The 21,906-nt window shown below is 43.2% G+C and overlaps 1 protein-coding gene across 1 annotated transcript in view; it reads right to left on the bottom strand.

Moving 5' to 3' along the window:
* Positions 1-8,481: 8,481 nt before the first annotated feature.
* ZFHX3 (zinc finger homeobox 3) overlaps positions 8,482-21,906 on the bottom strand; it is a 175,876-nt gene continuing 162,451 nt past the window's right edge. The window contains exons 9-10 of the mRNA XM_011976709.1: positions 18,618-21,906; positions 8,482-14,394 (exon numbers count right to left, since the gene is read on the bottom strand). The exon at positions 18,618-21,906 is cut by the window's right edge and continues 7 nt beyond it. Of these exons, the coding sequence (XP_011832099.1) occupies positions 12,737-14,394; positions 18,618-21,906 (4,947 nt within the window). The 3' untranslated portion in view covers positions 8,482-12,736. The remainder of the gene's footprint in view (positions 14,395-18,617) is intronic.

The raw sequence follows: 21,906 nt of genomic DNA, 5'->3' as shown, positions 1-21,906 counted from the left end.
CTACTCTGAGTTGTTGGTGTTGGGCAAGAGTTTTCCCAAAAGGACTTTCTCCGTGTTCCTGCTCCTCCTCCCCATAGCAGCAAACTCTACTCTGAATCGTTGGTGTTGGGCAAGAGTTTTCTGCTTCTCCCTTAGTGGTAGCAGATACCTGATGGATATTGGTGTAGGATCCTGTACCCAAGACCTTTTCCTGCTCCTGCCTCTGCCCCAGGGAGGTAGGGTTTTTTTCCTTCTACTCTTTTTTCTCGCCACAAAGTGTCTTTTGCCCGTGTCCATGGGGCAGTAGGGTTAGCTATTCCTTCCTCCAGTGCTTTTGCTTTTTAAGGGAGAAGGTCCTGTGAAACAGGCTGTGCTTAATGCTTGTTCCCTAACATTAGCTGATCACCTCCAGTAGGCCTGGTAGAGGCCCATGGAAAAGAGTAGCAAGTGAATGCTAAACTCACTTATCTATGTCTATCCCCACCCTCATCCCAGGTATTCCATACTGAACTAGGCTTCAGTTGGTCATTAATATTTTGTCACATTTTTACTTTATTTCTCCTTATAAGCTGTTAAGAGTGGCCCTTTCTCCTATGCTGTGCTAAAGGTAAGGTAGTTGTGAGTCTTCTTTCTTCCTGAAGGGGCTTGCTCCTTTTTGGAATTCAGTTTTCTTCATTGTTATCTAACCTCAGCTCTCTGAGGGATGCAGGAAAAATGATAATTTTGTAGATTTTTCTAATTCTGATGCTGTTCTTTTATATCTTTTATCTTTTAAAACTTTTTCATTGGCTCATTTTGAAAAGTTTGGCTACATAACTTACGTATTTTATGGGCATGTCTTTTCTTTCGTTAACTGCAGGAAGGTGATTCTGCTCTTTACCATTTTTTCTTATAATAAATTTTTATGGAATTCAACCACAGTCCTTTTCTGTTGATCATTTTCATGTGTAACTAGTTTTCTGAATTTTAGGAGAAACAGATAGGTTGGGATAACTTTTTTAGCTTCACAGCTCCAGTGGTCCTTCTAGCTTTATGTTGTTTTCATGAAGCATTCAAGAACATGGCCTCATTCTCCAAGGATTCTTGGTCTCTTCCCCTCCCTTTATCTTCAGTCCCTCTTGCCCCTGTCTTGCTCAGTTTGAATTCTCTTGCCTGTAGTTTCTTCTTACTGTGGGTTTTGTCCTAAAAGGGAACTCAGTTTCATCCCTTTCAGATCTTACCAGAGACCCCTTGCCTTGCCCGCAGCCCCCTATCCACACAATTGGAGTATGAAAAACTCTTGTAGCTTTTCAGATCATGTAGCTCCACTAAATGGAGCTCAAGAAGTCTGCATCTGTCTTTTCTGTACTCAATTTCTTTCTATTGCATTTATGCATGACGTGGAAATTTCATTGGTGTGAGATTTTACAGATAGAAAAATCAAAACATTTTTCATGTGGCTGAGCACAGTAACCTCAGCACTTTGGGAGGCTGAGGCAAGAGGGTTGCCTGAGACCAGGAGTTTGAGACAAGCCTGGGCAACATAGTGAGACCATGTCTCTATTTAAAAAAAAAAAAAAAATCCATGTATCTTTCCTTTCCCCTAATCTACCAGCTAGTAAAGACTGAAGGCAGATTTCAGACTTCATAATTATCTAACTGTCTATTAGGGTGATATTCTGGTATTTTTTCTAGGTTTAGGTTAAGGCCTAGCTTTCAAATATTCTAAAAACATTTCCATTTTAATTAGAAAAACATAACCATGTAACTCTTTTCCAATAGTATTTAACACGACCCTTCAACTTGGGGACCGCTATAAAGGATTTTGTCTGGTACTTCCAAATATCTAGACTGTTTTTTATTGTAATCATTTTCTCCCTTAAAAATAAAATATTTACCTAGAATAATCTAAATAAAATGTTTACCTAGCATAGTTTTTAATCTGTCCAATTTAATTTTTAAATTGATTTTGATTCTCCATTACTTCTCTCCTTACTGAAAAATGTCTGTCTCCTTCTACTTTACAGAGGGTTTGGGGACTAAACGTATTTTTAACCATTCCATCCTAAATTATATAATTTAATATATACCCATTCATTCACTTAAGACCTTTTCCCCCTTAGCATAAAGGTGAGAGTGAATACCCTGTATTTCATTCATTCTTTAATTTACTCATTTACATGAACATTCAATGTAAACGCAGTTTATCAGACTACCTAAGGATAAGACACATACATGAAGCACTGCCAAACAAGGTATTTCATGTGCCACTGTAAGGTATCAGAAAAAGGATTGGGCAGATATGACGAGAGTAAATGTCGTGGAATAAATGACATTAGATAAGCCTGTAAAAGTAGAGGGGAAAGTACAGGGCATGTTTGGAAGGTAGGCTGGTTTTGGTGGAACAGATTATCCACAGATAAGTATAGTGAGAAACGTAGCCTGGAACAAATACTGAGTTATGAAAGCAGGTAATGAGTTAACACTTTAAGAATTTCACTTATCATGGACGTATTATATGCCCAGTTTAAGTGGGAACTAAGTTTTGCAAAATAAATAAACATACAGAAGACATTATTTAGGTTTAGCCAAAATGACTAGCCTCTGCTGGGGTCTAACTTTTCTCACTCCCTTCTATTACTCAGTGCAGTGAATTCATGTCAGAGTGAGAGCTATACTTTCAAATCAGTGGATTTCTTTGAGCCATATTTGGTTAGCCTGTACAATTATCTGTGTGAAGGAAGACATTGAAATTTTTTTTTTTAAAAAAAGACTATAATAACTTTATGACTAGTGGTAACTCTTGTAGTTAAGGGGAAAGAGCTAATATATTGTTTTAGGGTCAGTCATACATCTGCTCCCTCATATTTCTGGGCCGTCTTACAACTTCAAAACCTAAGAGATGGTTTTCCCACTCTATGGTGGCATTATGGCAAAGCAAAAAAGGTGGCTAGAAGAATTCATATGTTTGCCTACCTTTCTTCCACTTCTGATCATTGTAAGCAAAAGGATGAATTAGTTGCAACCTTAATCTTAAGAGGTCAATCAGCACCTTATGTCCAGAGAAGTCTGCTGGGGACTTCAGGTTCCTGTGTTCAAACCTTTTGGGAAATTTCATAAGTGTTGGCAGCACTTTGGAAAGGTATGCAGGACTCTTACCACATATATCTAAAAAATGAATTTGAGTTCAGCTTCTAGCATAGATGGAATAATAGTGACCAGATGTGCCCTCCCAGCTGAAACAACAACAACAAAAAATACAGAACAAAATATATGAAAGAATGGTTTTCAAGGTACTAGACATCACACAGTGAAGGACAGCGATCCCAGAGAGATGAGAAACAAACAGGGTGAGCCCTATGATTATCCCACCTTATTGCCTTGAAAGAGTTTCCAGACCACAGCACAGGGTGAGGAACCTGAGTGAAGCCCAGCTGATTCCCTGAGTTGAAGAGATAAAGCTGAGTCTAGGGAGACCAAAGCAGCTAGAATTATTAGGACAAAGTGCCACAGGAAAGAGAAAACCTGGAGATCTTCATGGGGTCCCTCATAAGTATTCAGAAAAGTACCAATTACTTTTGGCCCTGGAAAGAACCAGCCGAAAGCAAAAAAGGGAACAGTACTTGATGCTCATACAAGATGGGGAACAGTTCATGGGACATATGAGTAGAGCATCAGCATGATCATTCTTCAGTAGTGGTGGATAATTAGCTCTAGAGTAAATAGTGCTCTGGTCCTGCTCAAAACAAAAACAAGACCCAAAGGGATCACAGTATTTCCAAATAAGTGCATCCCAGAACAAAGCTTAAGGAAATTTATAGGAATACAGAAATATCCAGGACCCAGCAAGGTAAAATTTACAATGTCTAGTAGCCAATCAAAGATCGGCAGGCATACAAACAGGCAGAAAAATAATAGCCTTAATGAGAACCATCAACTGAAACTGATCCAGAACTTACACAGATGTTAGAATTAGCAGAGGATGATGGTGAACAATTATTGTAACTGTTTTTTCATATGTTCAAAATTTGAGGAGAGGCATGAAAGATATTTTGAAAGACCAAAATTAAACTTCTAAAGATAAAAGCTTTAATATCTGAGGTGAAAAAATACACTGGATGGGATTAATGGCAGATTAGAAGAAAATATTAGTGGACCTGAAGGCATAGCATTGGAAACTATCCAAAAGGAAACACACAGAGAAAAGAGTAAGGAAACAAAACAAGAAAGCAAACAAACAAATGAGAAACTTAGAGCATCAGTAAGTAAGGGGTTAACTTCAAGTGGCCTAATACCTATATAATTGGCATCCCTGTGGGGGCAGGGTGGGGGTGGTAGCAGGGAAAGTGAAGGGAGAAGGGGCAGGCAAAATGTGTTTGAAGAAATAAAGGCTGAAAAACTTCCAATTTGGATGAAAAGTAATTCCCCACAGATCCAAGAACTCAACAAACCATAAGCACAAGAAACGTGAATGAAACTACACCAAAGCACATCATAATGAAATTGTGATGTGATAAAATCAGTGATAAAGAGAAAATTAAAAGCAACTAGAGAAAAAAATACATAAAAAATAAGGATGACAGCAGATTTGTTATTGGAAACCATGCAAATGAGGCACCAGTGGAGCATTACCTTTAAAGTACTCAAAGAAAAAGAAAAAAAAGATAAATTAAGCTGAATACAAATCACACTTTGCTAACTATTCAAACAGTGTCAAACTTACAACCATGTAACAAATGAAGACACTGTATGATAATGTCCTATCTAGAGGTAGTATGACAAAGCTACATTTATGGGTTGTTATCCTCAGAGAAAAAGAAAAATCACCCACCAGTCATTCTCTAATAAAGAGGCCTCCACTAGCCCTCTGATATCAATATTGGCAACTTTATTTCTAAGGCCATCATTGTTCTGATTAAAAATAGACAAAGTTCACATATAGGGCAATAGCCTCCTAAAGCCTGTATCCTAAAACCTGATGAGTTCTTATCTGCAGAGGCTATTGTAGAAACACTCTAAGTCTTTTCTCTGTGCTGATTTAGTTTTTACCCATTTTTTCCCCATGCATCTTTTAAATATTTACTCTGCAGCTTACTCCAATAATAGTATTTTTAAAACCTCTTCCTGGGTCTAGGGGTGAAGAGATCCTCTTGCTGCATTCTTTTGCGTGTATTCCCCTTTCAATTTTGTTTCACCTACAATTCATGCGGAGTCTCATTTCAGATGCTACACCTCTCAACCTGCACATCTGAACCACCTCAAATCAGGCAGTGGGCAAACTGTCACAGCGTATTCTATTTTCCCTATTCTGTAACCCCGTACATCTAAGTGGCTCATCTTTCAAGGCATGGTGAAACAGACATATATAGTCTTGGAAACAAAAGCAAACTACAAGCCATCTTTTCCTGATGTCCAAATTAATTACTACATGGTGGGCACTGAAATACTATAATCCAAACTCCTATACCATACTCCTGTACAACTCGTAAGCAGAAACCTCCTAAAGGATCTCTGCACCCTCTGAGATATGTACAGACAGGAAAATATCAGAAATAAACGATGACAGAGGCTTGATGGCACTTAACTTTACAGCTGCAGTTCCCAAACCTCTGTGAAGGAAAGCCAGGGTTAGAAAGCAGCAGTTCCAAGGGGTCTACAGAAAGGAGACATGGAGAGGTCATAATGACTGATAGTAACAACTAATTTTTAGCACTTAGTATATGTACCAGGCAGTGTCCTAAGCATTTTACGTATATTAATTTAAAATTCACAACAACCCTATGAAGCAGGTACCGTTACCCTCATTTCACAGTGGGAATAAAGAACTCAATCAAGGTCACCATGATGGAGCCAGAATTTGAACCCTATGAATCTGACTCTGGAGCCCCCACTCTCACTCTTCTGTAGTTTCTCAAGAGATAGTGTGATGGGGGAAGAGCACTGGATGAAGGCTAAACACCTGGTTAGTGCCTTCTCCCCTCATTACCTCACTGTCCTGAATACTGGGGATAAATGTCACCCACCTTGTCTACCTTACAGAACATTTCAGGAACAAACAAGAAGTATGTAATTTTACAAAATATTTTTACAAGTGTTATGCAAATATAAGGCATACACAGGAATTAAAAGAGCAGCAATGTGTGAGGAGGCTTAGGAGAGTATTGAGTAGGAAGGCAAGGAAGAATGATGTTAAAAAAAATAAAAGCTGTGAACATTGCAGAGGTAGAGAATAGCCACCGATGCCTTTCTCCATTGTTACTATTAGTTGCTTCTCAGCACTCACTTCTCAGGCCAAGGGATCTTGGCCCAAAAGTAAAACAGTTCATCTGAGATTTTTCATTCCCATGTTAATAAGGGATTGAAAAGTTGAATTAAATAGCCTCTTTGTTCATCTCTTCTACATAGAATTAGAAGTGAACATACATAAAGGATCAAAAGCAAATTTATTTATGTTGCTTATAATTTAAAAAGTCAAGAAGACAGATTCAGAGGAACCCAAGCTTACTGACTAGGACATCCTAAAAACAGATGCCTCTAGTTTAAAAAAAGAATGAAACAGGAAGGAGGGAAGGAAAATACCGACCTTCATCATGAAGACAGGAATGGAAAGCTGCTTCTACCTTACTGTTTCTGAGAGCACTGATTTCTTTGCAAGTTTTTCCAGAACCTTGGCTGTTTCATCCCCAGCAGTAATGTACAGAGGCTGAGTGAGCACATCTGTCCTGCTGTAATTAAGGCTGCAGAGTAGAGCAGCAGGTGCAAAATTCTCATCCTTTTAACTTGACTCTTAAACTGCCTGTGCTCTTGTAACTTAAAGTCTAAACTTGTTAAAAGTAAGATTTGGAAGGTCATTAGTCTATAACAGGGGTTAGGCACTACAGACATTTCTTTAAAGCAGAATTAGAAACAGCTACCTAACACATATCTGCCATTTTCAGATGTTGCCATTTCATTTTCCAAGGGAGAGAAAGCCATTAATTCATCCACATGAGGATGATATTGAAGCCAGATTGGAGGACTTCTTTTCCCTTAAGAAAAATAGCCTTTCCAGTAACAGAAAGAGCTTCAGGTCTCTTACCCAGCCCTTCCTTAGTGTAATTTAGGTGCTCAGAGATTCTGTGATACAAAGGGCTCAACCATCAATAAAGTTTTGTCTTATTTTCTTGTTAGAAATTTATCCGTAGGAGAATTTGAATTGTAGTCACCTTCCTCCAAAAAGCTGAAGCAGCAAAACCTCTCTGCAAAACCAGTTCCATTTAAAATGTTTCAATGCAATCCTGCCAGATCCTAAAATAATTATAGTTTAGAAAGGCAGACGTGGCTTTGGGTCTGAACAAGTTTTATCCTACTGTACCTTTTCAAAGGGTGGAAGAGAGATCAGAAACATTAACTGGGTGCCAAGAAAACATACCGAGATCGAAGCCATCCACTTCTGCGGGAACACCGAAAAGAAAGGTACACCACTTGGGGAAAGATTGGATTTCATTAGGGACAGTGACACTACCTATTTGGCATAGAGGTTCCAGCGCTGGCCAGGGAACCACCTTTGCTCCCTGAGCACTAGTAATACCTGTGTCAGTTGTAGAATTCTTTGAAATTTTGAGTTAATAGGGTCACTACTTTTTGAATGCCTGCTGCAGAAACTAAGAAAAATGGCTGTCTGAGCCAATAGAAGAGGATTTTGTAGCTCAACTCCTGGGGAAGAAAATACTTCTTTTGACAGAGGGCAGATGCTGTAGACCTTACAGTGACATAGCCAGTCTGTAATGTCATCCAGGCCCACCCGCTAAAGTTTTGTAAATTATTTATTAGCTGTGGCTATAAATTAGAGATGAATGGAAGGCCTTCAGGCCTGATCTTAAAGGCACTCCTTATTAATGAAGTTCAAGCATTTGCTGTGGTAGGGGAGGGTTTTGGTAAGAGGACTGAATCATCTCTTGTATGCAGACATTACTGATACTGCTGTTGTGCAGACTGGACCTCTCAAGAGAGATTCTGCTCTAACAGAGGTTTGGAAAAGTCCTTTGCTAGGACAGGTAAATGTAGTCAGTCATCCACTTGGTTCAACTTACCGTTCATATCCTTCTGTCATAAACACTAGATCCAATTCCCATTTCAAAAAAGTTGAACCTACCTTTCTCCTGGCTATCAGTAAAACTTTTTTTGCCTGCAATTGTGTCAAGCATAAAAAATTTTCATATAAATATTTGAATTAAAAATCTAGTTGCTATTAGGGCACTCTGGGGCCAAATATCGTTCAAGTTATCAGACTTACCCCTCCCAATGAAGTAACACAGACAGCGTCATGGCCCAAATTTATGACATTCATGAGCCCCAGGAGATGGGAAATACAACCATCTTTAGAAATACTAAAGAGCTTGTGTACATCCTTTGGTACCTTGGGATAAGTACTCCCTGCACACATAACCTCAAGGTATTCACATTTATACTTTGCCAGCCATCAACCTCTCTTTCCTGCACACACACATGCATGTGCACAAATCTGGTAACAGAGACAGGAACTTTTGCTCATATTTTTTTTTAATGTATCACAATGAGCAGGAAACATACTTGATGAAATATTTTCAAAGGAGTATATTCAATTACCATCTACAATCAACTTAACTATGACAACAAAGTTTTCGTGACAATTTTTTTTTTTCAGTTTGAAAGTTCCATGTGGTTCTGTTTGTTAGTCTCCATGTATTTTGGTACAGTTCGAGATCAGCATTGTTACAGTAACAAAAAAGCTAACAAGACTACATTATAGAAAAACACCAAGAACATCATTTTTGGTTTCACTTGCTCTATTTTTTTTTGTTTTTTGTTTTTTTTTTTCTTTTTGTACATTGCAAAGGCTGTTCATATACCTCTTCACCTCAGGGTCACGTTCATTTATGCTTTCTTTCCTACCCAAACTTGCCCCCCTCCCCCCTGAAGAAAGTAAACAAACAAAAAACTAGTCAAAGCTTTGTTTCACAGTGGGCAGTATCTCAGCGCCAACAAACCACCAACTCAATTTATGCTTCTATTTAAAATGTTTCAATTTATTATTTAAAAAAAATATATGTCCATGAACATCAAGTGCACTGGCTTGGGTCACTGCCTCTCTCTCCTGCAACTTCCTGCCATGCCTGATAAACTCAGGTTTAAACACATGCCGTCTGTTTTACTTTATTTTCAATTGTGTAAAACTTTGGCCACATTCATCTCTTTAAATAGCTTTTAATTAAAAAAAAATTCCTAGATGTATTAAACTTTTCCTCATGTAGATGTGTGGTTTTTGGAAGGATGGAGGAAAGATGGATAAAATAACTCCCATTCCGTTGAGTCAGCATGGTGCTATGACAGACTGGTGTCTAGCACCAACCCATACTATAGGGAGAAAACCAAAAAACGAAGTGTCAATGGAGGTGAAGAACTAATTTAAAAAGCAAGTGGAAATATATCCTACCCAGCTACCTACAGTGCAGCAGACAGGAATAAATTCCCCAAGTGAGATCAAGCTAAACAGTTGAGCATTGTAGTGAATTCATGCTTTGTAAATAGTACTGGTCATAGCCACGGTGGCTGTCAGCCCACAAACATCTAACTCATGTTTGACCTCTAATGTTCACCATCACTGACTGCTTTGCTACTTCTGGGTTAGTGCTGAGAATTATTCTTACTTTTTTCAATGAACATATATGTGGGCGGTTTAGTTGTAGAGGAAAGCATTAAGGGTGCAACCCACTCCAGGTTGAAACAATCACATAACCCCTCTGATACCACTAGGTGGGTGGAAGCGTGCTCAGCCAATCTATTCAACCACCTTATTGTCGCCAGACACACCCACAGCTCAAGGCATGGCGTAACAAAACACTGACAGTCACTCTGCCTCACAGAGGGAGGATGGCATAGTAGCTCCAAAAAAAAAAAAACCCCAAAAAACCAAAACCCAAACCATCAGGGAGGGGGCAGCAAAATTATAAAGAAAAGAACTTAAAGTTGAGGGGGGAGGTAAAGGGATAGAAATTGCACTATTACCAAGCAGTATCATTTTTAAAAACAACGTTTTCAGAGAAGACCTAGCAGAATTTGACAGGTAAAGCTAGTGTTAAATTGTTAACTGATATCACATAGAGAACCAAAAACAAAAACAATTTTTTTCTATATGGTACAGACACAGAGTAACATACAACAGTTAAATGGCAAAAAATATATATATATTTCATAGAGTTACAAACAAGATAAAATAATGGAAAACAAAAAACTGTACAACTTTAAAATTTAAAAATGTTCATCTCAAACACAGGGAGAAATACAAGATTTCTTGTTAAAAGGAAATAGCTTGTTAAAACAGTAAATGTTTTGCGTACTTGCTTTTGACACCTTATGCTACAACTGGATACTGGTATGAATAGTTAGATGGTATTCTTTAGTATTTCTACTTAAAAAAAAAGTTAAAAAAGGAATTTGCACTGTGCATCAGCCTAGTTAGAAATATGTACAACATTTCAGGATCTACTATTTCATTAAACTAAAATTCATAAAAATAAAATAGTCCCGGCTAAAAAAGAAAAAAAGAAAAAAATCCATTTTCAGATCTTGGAATGCTCCAGTCTTTTGCAAAGTCGATGAGTGGCTTCAGCACTGGGGAAAGAAGCCCGAAAGGTGACCAATGGAACCTGCATTCACAGTCTTCAAAGTTCCCTTTTGAAACATAAGGAAGAAAACGAAGGGGAGAAGGTTTTCACACTTTGGGGGCAAGGGGAGATGGTTTCTGTTGATGTTTAGCTATGAAAGTGAAACAGCAAAGCATCTATTTGTCTCCAAAATCTATGTTTTAGCAGCACAAAGTTTTCAAAGTTCAGACCGTTTATTTTATTTTATTTTTTTACATGAGAAAGGGTGTGTGTTACAGGAATATGGATATTAACATAAACAAGTGCCTCACATACGGTTCCTTTTTTGCTTTCTGTACATTGCTATCTGCTGCTTTGTTGGCTGCGCTCCGGATCACTCGCCGCTCAGACTGCCTAACACAAGGACAAAACTTTGAAGTAAAAAATGTGTCTTTTGGTATATGGAATTGTCATTAACAGTTGCCTCTCTGCTTGCAGAAGAAGCACATAACAACCTGGGAATCTTTTGTTTTTCTCTTTCTTTTATTAAAGTAAGTCTTGTTTGTTTAAATCAGAAACAAATTCTCAAGTAACAAGAACCCTTTCCCTTTTTTCTGCATCAGCAGTGAAAGGGTGTGTCTTTGGATTTTATTTAAAGCATGAAATTTTTTTTTTTCTGAGAGAAGAAAGAAAAAACAAACACAAAACCAAAAACCAAATCCCTAACCAAAAACTTTTTTAGAAAATAAAAGTACACAGCCAATTACACAAATGGAAACAAATCCTTTAGTAAAGGAAAAGAATATTTGAAGCATCTACCAAACAAGGAGGAAAAGAAGGGGTACAAAGAAAAGGCCAAAAGAAGGATAAATAAAAAAAATAAATGCACAAGGCTAACAGACACAGGTAACTAGAATTATATGCCTTTAAAAAGTTTCAACTCCCCAACCAAAAATAATCTGTGAGGATCCTAATGACCCCTAGAATCCCTTGAAATTCTTTCTTTAGTTTTATAAAATAATTCTGCAGCTCCCTCTAAGAAATGAAGGCAGCTACCTTAAGTGGGAGATTATAGGATGGGAGGTGGGAGAAGGAAAGAGAAAGTGGAATTAAGGGACAAAGCGGGAGAAAAGCTTAGGCGAATCAACGGATTGCAATCTATCTGCTAGGAATGAACAAGACAACATCAAATGAGGAGCTGTCAGCTGGACCATACAAAAAGCTAAATGTACACAAAAGGTTTTTTTTTTTTTCCTTTTAAATCTACCATACTGCTTCAGTTCATTTCCAATGCAACAATCTACTCAACACCAAAAATGGTCATATCTATCATAAATACAGAAAGTCAGTTTTTAAAACTTATTTTTTTTTAAGCTACAAGTCCTCAACACTCTTTGTGTGTGTGGGTTATTTTTTTTTTTTTTTTTCTGAAAGTGGGAGTGCTTAACTTTTCCCCTTGAAATTGGCTTCAGCAGAAAAGCTATCCTTAAAAATCCCCAGAAAGCTAAAGCAGTTCACATTGTTTTTCTTGAATACTTTCTGCCCGTTTTTAAATTAACAAAACAAAAAATCTTTTCTGGAACACAAAAAAAACTGAAAAAAAAATAATATATAAAAAAATGATTCTGAAAACAGAACAAAGTGTGAGCGATTGACCTGAGAATAAAAAGACATTACATTTCTTTTTTTCTTTTAGCAAGCCATTGGTATCTGAATGCTAAGATAGCAAGAAATTTAAAACTGTAACAAGGTGGACTGCTTTCCCATACAGTGCATGCCGGGCTCCTCTGTGCTATCAGCGTGGGGCGTTTATTGAAAAGGGGCAAATATACAAGGGGTTTAAGCTCCAAAGACATTAGGGAGGCCCTGCGGACTTCTGTTTCCCAGACCAATAGTACCTTCAAAAGGACACAATGTAACAGGTTAGGGCTTTTTTTTTTTTTTTTTTTTTTTTTTTTAAATATTAAAAGAAAAAAAAGACAAGAATGTAAAATCACCGGCATAGATAGGTATATGGGAAAACAACCCACGCTTTTTCTTTTTTTTCCTTTTTTTTTTTTTTTTTTTTTTTTTTGGTTAGAAGCTTTGGAATTGCAGTTAGTCTATTTCTGAAATTGGTTTGTTATTAATTTTTGTATTTAAATTCATTTGTTTGTATTGTTCATCTTCAAAGCTTACAATCTGAAGGTGTCCGTTCCTACACTGGTCAGACCACTGTCCTTGGGGCAGCTGGGGTCTTTGGGACCCTCCACCGGGCTCGCCGGTCCGTCGGACTTTTGGCTGAGATCCGTGTCAGACTCCTCCGAATAGTCGTCTGTTGGCATCGAGGGCTGAACCCCTGAGGTGCTGCATGAACTTGAGGTAACCGTTGAAGATGAGGAGAGAGGAGGAAAAGAAGGGGGCTTCGCTGCCGAAGCCCGGGAGACCACTTGCGGCCAAGACTTCCTGGAGGCGTGGGGGGAAGCGGAGGAGGGGGTGGCGGCCGACGGGGGAGGGGGGCTGTCGTTTGAGTGAGCGGCAGACTGCGAGGTAGATGCGGTGCTAGGATCGGGGAAGCAGGCAGAGTGAGGTAATAAACTAGGGTGCTCTTTGGCGTTTCTTGCTGCTCTCGTGATTGTTCTGTGTTTGTGCAAGGCCGACTCGAGATGTTGACTCAGAGCTTCCTCCCCACAGAGCGCGCTCTCGCACGCCAGGCAGTGGTATGAGCCGCCGCCGCCGCCACCGCCACCACCACCACCGCCGCCACTGCCACCGCCGCCGGTGGGGACGTGAAGCACCATCTCTTGCAGGTTCACCACAGACTGGCCGAAGAAGCAGAGGGACTTCAGGTGGCTCCTCGCCGCCTCCTCGTCGCCGAAGCCCGCCTGGCACTTGCGGCAGACCAACTTGTACTGCACCTTTGGAACAATGAAGGGGTCGTAGAGGGAGTCCGCACTTTTGCTTTCTGCTTCTGGCTCTTCAGGGGGTTTCGGCAGGAGGGGGGACACCTCACGGGGGGCGTTTTTCTGTTCTTCTGGTTTGGGGGATTCTTTGGCAGGGTCTTTGTCTGGGGAAGCAGCCCCCGAGGGGACTGGGGTTTGGCTTGCTTTGGGCTGCTGCTGCTGCACTTTTTGCTGCTGCTGCTGCTGTAGTTGCCGCTGCTGCTGCTGTTGAATTGCCTCCTGCAGACTCTGCTGGTATTGCTGGTACTGCTGCAGTAGGGAGCCCGGGGACAGCCCCATCAGGGCCTGCGACAGTGCAGGGCTGTAGGGGAACAGGCCTTCCATGCCATACATAGGCTGCAGGTACCCGCTCTGCAGGGCGCCAGGGATCTGGGGAGCATAATAAGGAGAAAAGCCTGGTACAAAGTAAGGAAGGAACTGGCTCGTGAGCAATGCTGTGGGGTCCGAAGTCAAGGCTGCCTGCAGGGCCTGCAGCTGTGCAGGGTCCACCGCATACTCCATGGTGGGCAGCGGGGCTGAGATCGTGGCTGCAGCTGCCGTGGGGGCTTCTCCTTTCTCCTTCTTGGGGACAGGCAGGGGTTCCCCTTTCCCTTTGTGTGCCTTTTCCTTCTCCTTTATTTTCTCACTGTCTTTGTCCTTGCGTTGCTGCTGCTGTTGTGGTGGGAGCTGTGGTGTGGGTGGCGGCTGGGCTGCTGGCGGCGGGGGAGGCTGCTGCACCTGTGGCTGCTGAGGAGGTTGCTGAGGGGCCATCGCCATGGTGGCTTGTGCTGGGGTTGGGGAGCTCAGCGATGCTGAGGACGGTTTATTTGGTAATCCAGATGTGGGGAGACCAGGGGAAGGAACCGTTGTGCTGGGCAGACCCATCAAGTTCGGCTTAGGAGACGTTAAAGCTGAAAGGAATGGAGACAGAAATCACCGGTCAGTCTGGGCAGGGGTAGGGCTGAAGCTCAAGACATTTTACCAGTGTCACTGGCACACAGTCTGAGATGTCAAGGCTTGAAGGATCCTCTCAAAACCAACGTTTTCAACAGAAGTATCCCACCAGGCTCAGGGCTGGACAACCTTTTATTCTAATGAGGACTCAGTCCTGGGTCAGCTCCCATGCTTCCTCTTTCAGCCAAACAACTTCCAACACCTTCCTGCCCAATGTGCCACACCTGCTAGTTCACATTTTCTTTGCCAAGCACTCCCAGCTACCATTCACTCTGCCCAACTGCAATTAGTCTAGAGGCCCCAAAGCCAGCTGTTTCTAGCTGGGGCCCGTTTGCACCAAAGGCCTTCATCACAGAAACAGTATGGCCACGAGGTCCCCAGAGAAGTTATCTGGAGGAGAGTGACAACAGAAGAGAGAAGAGAACAAAAGCAAGAAAGCTAGCACGGCCACATGAACAAACAAAACGGGCTCTGCATGTGTTCCTCCTCTCGGACTTCTGCTGCTGCAGTTGACTGGATGCTTTGGGACGGTAGAGAGAAGATGATGAACGGGAAAGTGTGGAGGAAGGGCCTAGGAAGAAATAAGAACAATCCATTCAGGGAAAATTGCTTCCGTGCCTTGGCCCAGCTGATCTGCTTCCACAAGTCTACTGAACAGTATAACCACCTAGGAATAGGATTCTGGAATCTGCTGGAGAAATGACCACCTTCTCTTCCTGCCCATTTGAATGATAACACAGGAGGGCCAGTGGGACTGTAGACAGTTAAGAAACAACCACAGGAAAAGGAGAAAAGCCATGTCAGAAAATGGAACAGCCCAAGGTACTGACACCAATTCCCAAGACATCACAACCTACCCCAAGCACCACTGCCTATGGATAGCAAAGATCTCTGACCGTGTCACCAGGCCCTGATGGACTAGAGCCCCATCCTTGATCATACTCACCCCTAATCTACCACCACTTCCTGCAATGCCTTCACCGACCTGAGAGCCTGATACCTTCTCTGACCCATAGCTATCTCCTGGTTTGAGTCATCAGTTCCAAGGTAATGCAAGAGGGTGTTGCTGTGGATGCTACTCCAAGCTTCAGGTGTGTTGAAACTAGCAAGATAGTAGGGAAGGACAGCATGGGGGTGGCATGCAGAGTGTGCTGGATGATGAAAAGCTGAGGAAACAGAGAGACAGGAGGATCCCACAGGCAACAACTCTCAGAACACCTCTATATTCACCATCTCCAAGAAACTAGATGGTGTGTACATCTCTTCAGAGGATACCAAAATGCAAAATCAAAACAATCTTATTTCATCTGGATCACCTTCTGCTAGAAAGCTGGGGAAGGACTTCCATAACATGACACTGAGGGAAAAAAAGCAAGAAAAAGCACTCTGAAGCCCAGACCTGGGGGAAGACTGCTGATTTCTGGCTATCATGGTACAGTGTTCACCATCAAAACCCTCATATTTCAGATGGAAAGAACAAGATTGCTTCAAATTGCCAATCCCAAACATCCGTTAATACTGGATAGCTAAGGAGGAAGGTTCCTTCAGCATCTCATCATCCAGTGTCCTCAGTGCACATAAGACACCGGAGAAGATATGTGTGACTCTACTCAGAAAAGCTTAGTAAAGACTTGGTTAAATTGGCACAAACAAGACAGAGAGAGAGTAGACTCTGAGTTCTAAACTTGGCACATGGCTCTGTCTCCACTAGGCAATGATCCTGCACTAAGTTTTAGGTTTGGAGCCGGGGCCAAAAGATCAGTGGGGCAAGGAAGGAGTATCTAGAGATTTCTCCATCCCTATGGCTCCAGGCTTTTAGGAGATTCAGTCAAAAAGCCTTAAACTAACTGTGTGTCTTCAACTGATGGTCTATATAAGAGGTTCACATTTTAAGAAATGTTTACAAATCTCTATTTACCAAGCCTTGCACTAGTCATGCTAGACACAGTAGCTCAACACACTCACAAGTCTGTGACATCCTTTTTCTGATCTGTAAGATCAGAATCTGGCAAGATACTTCATCCCCCCAAGACTTACTCCTACAACTCTGGAGTCACACTGACCCTGTGCGATATGGTAACACACATCAGACGTGTGACCCTGGGACTGTCAGTTGAACACTTGTAACCTCAGCTTTCAACAATAGATGATTATAAGAATTAAATGAAAGACCATATTGATAGAAAAAGCTTAGCATTGGGCCTGACATATAATAGATGTTTAATAAACACAAGTTCGTTCCTTCCCTTCCATTCCAGATCCAGTGTTCCTTGAGAGCTGTGTTATGGTCAGGTGATGATAACTGGGGCATGTCTGCAGCTTATCTTTCTATCTTGAGTCCACTCTAAGTGGTCAGAAACTGAGTAGCACTAAACATATACCTGTTGACTCACTGGCTCATACTGGGTGTTGTGGAAGAAGCACATAGCACTGGGAGCCCAGAGGCCTAGGTGGGAGCTCTAGCTCCTACCCTAGCTTGTTGAATGGTCTCGACCTCTCTGGGCCTCAGATTTCTCAATCTGTAAAACAAGCTGATTCTCCTTTTTTCACATTACTGTGATGTGTTAAGTCTTCCCAAGCCCCTCTGCCAGGGTTTTGGGCTGCAGGGGTAATTAAGTGATGTGCTGTTTTCCATAGTTTGTTTCCTGGCTTATGTCTAGCTGGCTTTCTGTGACATGACTTGTCAACACATATAAGCAACAACTTCTATGTCTTAATGCTTTCTTTTCTTATTCTCTTTGAGTAAGAAATGGGGACCAGGAATGCAGTAGCCTCATGTTTGGTAAAACACCACCCAAAGTGTAAAATGTGGAACTAATTCAACCAGAAACCAAGACTGCTGTGGGAAGCATTACAGCTGCTTTAACCCCTGGGAACAGGGACACATTTTGAAAGCAAGGTAGCATTAGGAGGAGTTCTCCTTTGGTAAACGGGAACTAATCAATTCAGGCCATTGTGGGGGGAATTTGCAGACTTGTGTCTAAGCCTAACAGGACCCTGGAGGTGAAGGTCCAATTTAGCAAAGATGGCTGGATCCAGAGATGTGAGGACAGAGAAGGGAAAATGAGAGGTATGTACGAAGAACTGCAAAACTCCCTATTGAGACTATAAGAGCGCCAACCAAGTATTTATGATTCTCAATGATCAGGAGCAAGGAAAGGGAAATGGGCAAAAGGAAAAAAAAGAGGTGACTGAGGACCTCTGAAACATGCATCAGTATTTTAGCAGAACCATGTTGCCCAATACAAGATTCCTGGTCAGTGCATTCCAGTAGAACAGTCATCTTGTTAGAAACAGCCACTATTGTTCTGGCTAGAAGAGAACCCCAACATTAAGGATCTACACATAAGAGCTTCTTTCTGATAGCAGTTCTTTTTTTGTTTGTTCCTTTTTTGAGACAGAGTCTTGCTCTGTTGCCAGGCTGGAGTGCAGTAGCACAATCTCGGCCCACTGCAACCTCTGCCTCCAGGGTTCAAGTGATTCTCCTGCCCCAGCCTCCTGAGTAGCTGGGACTACAGGTGCATACCACCACACTCAGCTAATTTTTGTATTTTTAGTAGAGACGGAGGTCTCACCATGTTAGCCAGGCTGGTCTCGACCTCCTGACCTCGTGATCTACCCACCTCGGCCTCCCAAAGTGCTGGGATTATAGGCATGAACCACTGCGCCTGGCCCTAATAGCAATTCTTTTGCCACTGTAGCTCTCTCAAGAAGGCAGGGACCCTAGGTTGAGAGCAAAGAGTTGATTTAAATGCTCTTGGACCAGTTTTCTTAGGGCATAATCCAGAATTAGCTAGGACTAACTCAGGTGTCTTATATTTACAACAAATATCTCGACAGGATCAGCATCTTCACAAGGACTGAATGAAAGGATCTATGATGGAAACTTGTTTCTTGAAATATTCCAGAAATTAGTATACCAGGACCCTCAAGTTTTTCCCTATTATAGGGGATAAGAGTGGTTTCTAAGGAGACTGTTCCAACCAGGAGATCCCATCCCTGACACACCAGCACTTGAGAGACTCAACAGGAATGAACTGAAGTCTTATTGCTTTTAAAGAACTAGAAAGGGAAACTTCCCATCTGCCCCGCATTTAGAGGGTTTGGGTGGTATCCACAGAACAGAATGCTGACTGGGCAGCTATTTCGCCCTGAAACAATCTGCTAGAGCAGAACCCACCTGTGTTGGATGGAGTAAAGCCTGGCAAGGAGGGGCTGTTGAGGCCCGGGAGCAACACGGGAGGAATGCCCTGGAGCGCTGGATACGCTGTAGGAAGGTTAAGGGCCTGAAGAGGGGCGTTGTCAAACATCCCTTGCTGCTGAGCTGCCAGTCCAAGGACCTCATTGGCCTTTTTAATCCGGTCCAGCTCTTGTTGAGCCATCAACTGACGTACGGTGGCTGGGTCAAAGTATTCTTTCTCCTTGTCCAACTGGCTTCCAATGGTGTCTTTAACTTTGGAGATATGCTGTTGGGAAAAGATATGGTCACGTACAGACAGCCGAGCGCTGTACTTGATGCCACACAAAGTGCACTCTGTTTTGGGTCCCTCGTAACTTGTTTGGTTTATACCAAAATGCTTGGCCATGCTTAACTTGGACTTCTTTTCTTTTGCCCGGGCATTCTGGAACCAGACCTGAACGACTCTCTTTGGCAGTCCAATGTCATTGCCCAGGACCTCACATTCTAGCATAGTGGGTGTCCTGTAGTCATTAAAGCATGACTTGAGGACCTTCAGCTGCAGATTGGTCATCTGAGTGCGAAAACGTTTCTGCCCAGGCCGATCCCCGCTGTCACCAGATTTGCCTGCAGATCCACTCGCGCCAGGACTCGGGGAGCAGGGGTCTGCAAGGCTTGAGGTTTCACTGTAGTCCACTGTACCTTCATTGTCATATTCCTTGCTATAAAAGCTTGGGGCTGGGCTGACCAGACCAGATGACAACCGATCTTCATACTCGGACATTGCCATCATGGCCGCTTTGGTCAACCCTTCGTTGGGTGCAGAAGAGGATTTGGTTTCAGTTGCTATTCCCGTTGCACTGTCATTATCTGCATTGCCCTCGTCTCCAGTTGTGGTATCTGTGATTGCTGTGTTCACAGAGGAACAGTCATCATTGTCCAGCTTAGTTTGGTCAAAGTTTAGATTAACTGAGGACATGGAGGGGCTTTCAAAGTCTTCAATCCCTTCTACCTTAATGGAGGAAGGGCTTAGAAGAGTTCTGGGCGACAATTCCATGGTTTTACTCACAGGTGAGAGAGGGACACCCTGACCATCACTACTGCTTGGGGGTAGGTGGGAAAAGCTAGTTCCATCAAAAATATCTCCTTTCATCTGGAGTCCCCCATCACAGTCTAAGAGCATCGCAGACAGAGTTAGGTTGTAGCCAGCTCTCTTGGCTTCATGCCAGTGACGGGACCGGATATGAGCCTCGAGAGCAGTCTTGGCTTTGAAGAGCGCTCTGCAAAAAGGGCATCTCCTGTGGGCCTGCGCTGGGCCTACAGCCCGGAACTGTCCTTTCCTTTCCCGAGCTCGGGTGTTCTGAAACCAGACTTGCACCACACGTTTCTTCAAGCCCACCTCATGGGCAATGTGATCCAACATCTTTCGAGTCGGATTGGAATCCAGTAGATACTTCTGGTAGAGGATTTCTAGTTGTTCTGGTGTGATGGTTGTTCTCAAACGCTTGTCTCTCTGAGGCTCTTCTCCTCCCGTCCCACTGTCGTTTTCGCCAGGGCTTGCACTGGCCTTTTCCTCCAGCTTCCTCTTGAGAGTGTTCATCGTGGAGGTTGGAGTTGAAGGAGAAGTGGCCGAGCTTGCTGGAATCTGAGGTATGGCCCCAGAGAGCAGCTGGCTGGCCAGGAGTGGGTTACTGGGATCAAAGAGCATGAAAGGCATATCCAGGGACCTATCCAAAAACTGGGGGTGGATGAACTGGTTCTGCGCACTCAGGAAGTGGAGCTGCTGATGCTCCTGCCAGTGCTCAAATGATGGAAATGCCAACTTACACTGGTCACACTGGTAGGGGATTAGCTGAGGAGGTAGGTTTGCCAGCTGTTGAGGAGTTGATGTGTGGAGGGGCTTGAGGGGCAGGTGGGAGAGCTGGGAAGGACTGGGGCTCGACTGGGGTAAGGGGCACTGCGGAGGGGGCGCTTGCAGAGGAGGCTGTGGCAACGAAGGCAGGGACGCCAACTGGGGGAGCTTCTGCTGGGGGGTGTTGGTCTTCTGCTCGGGCTGCTCTTGCTGCTGCAGCTCTGGCTTTGGTTGTCCTTGCTTTTCTTGGGTTTGGTTTGGCTGTGCACTGGGAGCTTCCGCCAGCTTTGGTTTCTCATCGCCTGCCTCTGTTTTTGAATTGAAGGTGGCCAGTTCCTCAGCCTCCGCTGTAAGCTGCAAGAAAGCGGAGGTAGCTGTATTATTGGCTGATGGTGCTGGGGCGCTGTAAGCCTGTGAGGGCATCGGGGTACTGCAGGATGAGCTGGTAGGCGTCAGGATTTCCATGGCATCCATGGAATCCTCATTTTGGCTGTCGTCCTGCCCCTCTTCATCCTCATCCTTGTAACACAGCTTCTTCTGGTGCTTGATGAGATCAAAGATGCGCTGAAACACCAGGCTACATTTTTTGCACTGGTAGTTCAAGTTGCTTGTTCGAATGTATCTATCGTTTGTAAGCTCACGCCGCTCTCCATCTTTGCCCTCTCCCTGATTCTCGTAATTCTTCCTGGCCTTCTGTCGGGCATTCTGAAACCACACCACTATGACTCGGGTTGGAAGGTTCAGTAAATTGGAGAGTTGCTCAAATTCATCATCCTTTGGGTAAGCATTGGCATCAAAGAAGTCCTGTAAGACCCTCAGCTGGTAGTCTGTAAACCTTGTTCTTGAAGACCTCTTGCTTCCCCAGTACTCCTGCTTCGGAGGTTCCGGCGAAGGGGGCCGGGAGTCAATCTTGAGCTCCTCCAGGCTGGTGATAGGAGGATTACTGAAGTTGTAAGGGGAGTCCTTGTTACGCTGCCTCTCTTTGAAGAGGGTGTTCCTGAACCAGTGCTTGATCACTTTCTGGGGCAACCCAGACTTGTCTGCCATCTCTTTGATTTGCTCTTCACTGGGGGAGTTGTTAATGTCAAAATATTGCCGCAAGACTCGGAGCTGATCATCCGTGATCCTGGTGCGAGGCCTCTTGTTCTGCTGCTGGAGCAGGGTTGGATTGAGCTGATGCTGGTACAGTTGGGCCAAGTCCGCAGGCAGAGGCTCCACAGGTCCCAGCTGTGGGGGTAGCTGAGCTGGCAAGGTCTGCAATGGCATCGTCTGCATCATCAGCGGCGAGAAGATGGGCAGCTCCATGGGCATGGAGAGCTGGGTGAGCGGCACTGATGGCTGGGCCGGTGCGATCGTAGGTGAGGTGATGGGTGGGGCTGATGCGGGGATGGCTGGCGTGGACGCCGGCTGAGGCGGCGCTGCCGGAAGTGGGGGTGGAGG

The sequence above is a fragment of the Mandrillus leucophaeus genome, unplaced genomic scaffold (genome assembly GCF_000951045.1).
Source record: "Mandrillus leucophaeus isolate KB7577 unplaced genomic scaffold, Mleu.le_1.0 Scaffold17, whole genome shotgun sequence".
Lineage (NCBI taxonomy): Eukaryota > Metazoa > Chordata > Mammalia > Primates > Cercopithecidae > Mandrillus > Mandrillus leucophaeus.
The sequence above is the reverse complement of the archived record's forward strand: the minus strand, read 5'-3'. Positions and strand labels throughout refer to the sequence as shown.